The sequence below is a fragment of the Rattus norvegicus genome, chromosome 18, assembly GCF_036323735.1.
Source record: "Rattus norvegicus strain BN/NHsdMcwi chromosome 18, GRCr8, whole genome shotgun sequence".
Lineage (NCBI taxonomy): Eukaryota > Metazoa > Chordata > Mammalia > Rodentia > Muridae > Rattus > Rattus norvegicus.
The window spans coordinates 11,500,882-11,504,199 of NC_086036.1; the positions used below are offsets into that span (position 1 = coordinate 11,500,882).

The 3,318-nt window shown below is 40.8% G+C and overlaps 1 protein-coding gene across 1 annotated transcript; it reads left to right on the forward strand.

Annotated features, from left to right (window-relative positions):
* Nucleotides 1–1,199: 1,199 nt before the first annotated feature.
* Nucleotides 1,200–2,655, forward strand: Dmtf1l1 (cyclin D binding myb-like transcription factor 1 like 1). Its single transcript, XM_056984978.2, has one exon. It carries the CDS (start codon nt 1,200–1,202, stop codon nt 2,427–2,429), a length of 1,230 nt encoding a protein of 409 aa, XP_056840958.1. The 3' UTR covers nt 2,430–2,655.
* The last annotated feature ends 663 nt before the right edge of the window (nt 2,656–3,318 follow it).

Sequence of the window (3,318 nt, forward strand, 5' to 3'; positions counted from 1 at the left end):
GTTTGTTTGTTTTCATGGACAAACTAACTATAGAGGACCCAAGCTGAAGTAACCACATTAGGGAGCAATAAACAAAGTTTTTGTAATCTAGGAATAAAATAGGTTATATAATTCTTTGACATGATATTTTTTCATACTTAAACTTTCTCCAAAACTTATCTAATTATCATTCCTATTTTCCACTTCATTTTGTCTATGAATATTCATTATATGGATAGGGAACTATTACTAATGCATCCTACCTGTATTGCAGGCAACCATGAAAATCTTCATGGAAACCTGGTTTAAAATATAGGTCCTTGAGTTCAAGTTCACTTAAGTAAGTTAGAATATTGTATATAGAATGCTAGAAAATTCTATTTTTAACAAGTTCCTGAAAATAGTGCAATTCAAGTGGTCCCATGGGCTCTGAGAATGACTTTTCCTAGAAAGACAAGAGTAAATATCTATTCACCTCAGATAGACAAAAACTACAGGCCAAAAAAAAAAATAAGTCCACTCAAGCCCAGCTTAGAGAAACCATGGTTATTACAGTCCAATGAAAATTGTCATCATAAGACTATGAGTTTGGACACTTGATCCCCAGTCAGCTGTGTTGTTTGGGAAGATGGTGGATCTTGTAGAATGAAGAGCCATACTGGATTGTGGCCTCTGAGTGTGTAAAGCCTCACTTCTCTTCCTATTCACTCTCTTTTGCTTCTTATGTATCATTGAGATATAATCTCTTGGCTTTCTGCACTAGACATCATGCTCTCCCCACAATTATGGATATGTAGCCTATAGAATTGTTAGTCAAAATAAATATTCTTAAAAAGGTTTTTTGGTCATGATATTTTATGACAGTCATAGAAAAGTAACTAATACAATGAGTTTATTGGACTTACTTAAAGCAGCGTGGCTAACTCAAAAACAACTGCATGTTCAAAAGGTCAAGTCATCATGTGTGATGGACTCATGAAAACTTCACTCTGTACTACAGAGTCCCACTTCAATTAACCATCCCTCTCCTATGTGCATTAGCACCAACCAGGATCATACATCTGGATGTAGAACAAAAAGGAGAAGTGGAAAGAATCCTGGATAAGAATCCTGTGAACATATTCCTTCTACTGGGATGTTTTAATACCCCAACTACTCTTATGACAGAGCTCCTGATAAGTTTGTCCTTCTACTTATTTTATTGTCATGGCTATAGGGTCATGCATCCTGTAAATCACAATAAGAATGTGTGCTATACGGAGCCAGGTGACATCGTCACACAGGGTGTGTCTTGGGCAGCTGTAGCGGAAAGAGTGGGTACCCGCTCAGAAAAGCAATGCCGTTCTAAATGGCTCAACTACCTGAACTGGAAACAGAGTGGGGGAACTGAGTGGACCAAGGAAGATGAAATCAATCTCATCCTCAGGATAGCTGAGCTTGATGTAGCTGATGAAAATGACATAAACTGGGATCTTCTAGCTGAGGGATGGAGCAGTGTTCGTTCACCACAGTGGCTTCGAAGTAAACGGTGGGCCATCAAAAGGCAAATCGCAAACCATAAGGATGTTTCGTTTCCTGCTTCAACAGACTCCCCTGCTGCTTCTGTTGACTCAGAAACAATAACACTAAACAGTGGAACACTACAAACATTTGAGATTCTTCCATCTTTCCATTTACAGCCTACTGGTACTCCAGGCACCTACCTTCTTCAAACAAGCTCAAGTCAAGGCCTTCCCCTAACACTGACCACAAGTCCCACAGTAACCCTGGCAGCTGCTGCTCCTGCTTCTCCTGAACAGATCATTGTTCATGCTTTATCCCCGGAACATTTGTTGAACACAAGTGACAATGTCACAGTACAGTGTCACACACCAAGAGTCATCATTCAAACTGTTGCTACAGAGGACATCACTTCTTCAATATCCCAAGCAGAACTGACAGCTGATAGTGATCTTCATTCATCTGATTTTCCTGAGCCTCCAGATGCACTAGAAGCAGACACTTTCCCAGATGAAATTCCTCGGCCTAAGATGACTATACAACCATCATTTAATAATGCTCATGTGTCTAAATACAGTGACCAAAATAGCACAGAACTGATGAATAGTGTCATGGTCAGAACAGAGGAAGAAATTGCTGACACTGACCTTAAGCAAGAACCGCCTTCCGACTTAGCCAGTGCTTATGTTACTGAGGATTTAGAGTCTCCTACCATAGTACACCAAGTTCATCAGACAATTGATGATGAGACAATACTTATCGTTCCTTCACCACATGGCTTTATCCAGGCATCTGATGGTATCGACGCTGAGTCTGTCTTGCCTTTGACAACAATAACAGATCCCATATTTCAACATCATCAGGAAGAATCGAATATAATTGGATCATCTTTGGGCAGTCCTGTTTCTGAGGACTCAAAGGATGTTGAGGACTTGGTAAACTGTCACTAGATTGTTAGAAGCAGGTACTTCAGGAAGCCACATTGTTGACTACATTGTCTCCAAAGAAAGGAGCCATCCCAAGAGTCTTGGTCTGCCATTCCTCTGGCCTGTGCATAGCTGCTGTGCTTAAGCCATGCACATCGTTGCTGCTGTTACCTTTTACCTCCTTTTAAGTAGATCATCTGAGGTCCAATTTTATAAGTGTGTTATGATGGAGGACAGGAAGTGTGAGCTGCCCAGACTTGTTAAGTTTTGTGTCAAGAGGGAGTTGCAGTCACTGCAGCTACTTCTGTCACCAAAGCTTAACTCCTCTGGTTTACATCTAAACAGTAATACCCATCTCTGCGGTGGACACTGAGCTCTGCCCAGACTCAGGCTGGTCTGCTTACAATTCAGGTTATATTAGCAACAAGGTCCAGCTCACCTTAGCAGTGACTTTCAGAAAGACTAACTTAGGAGTTTATGACATGACCAGCATCCAGGTCCAAGATCATGGGAGGTGGCTGTGATGGTTAACCCATTGCTGGCAGTGGGAGCTGACTGAGGCAGGGTAAAGGACGAAGCAGAGAGTCAAGAAAATTCACTACAGGTCTTTGGTTTTTAACTTTTAAAGGGAATGTGGGTAAAGTGGTAACACAATGCACTGGTAACCAAGCAGTTATCACCCTCATCAGAAACCAGTCCTTAGTTTACAGTTAGCACTTTGAAGTGAGATTAAATGAGGGGAGGTAATATTGCCTGTATTTGATAACCATGACTTTTTTTTATTACACGTTTTACTATATAAATTGCCCAGAAGATAGTTGAGGGGTATTAGAGTATGCTGTTCACTTAGTGCATTACCTGGTGGGGGTACAGTATAGCTTCTCCCTCAGACACTTTTAAAAAACAAAGTTTG

Excerpts from the sequence above, each read along its gene's own strand:
- Dmtf1l1 (XM_056984978.2), top strand. The coding sequence starts at position 1,200 with ATGCATCCTGTAAATCACAATAAGAATGTGTGCTATACGGAGCCAGGT.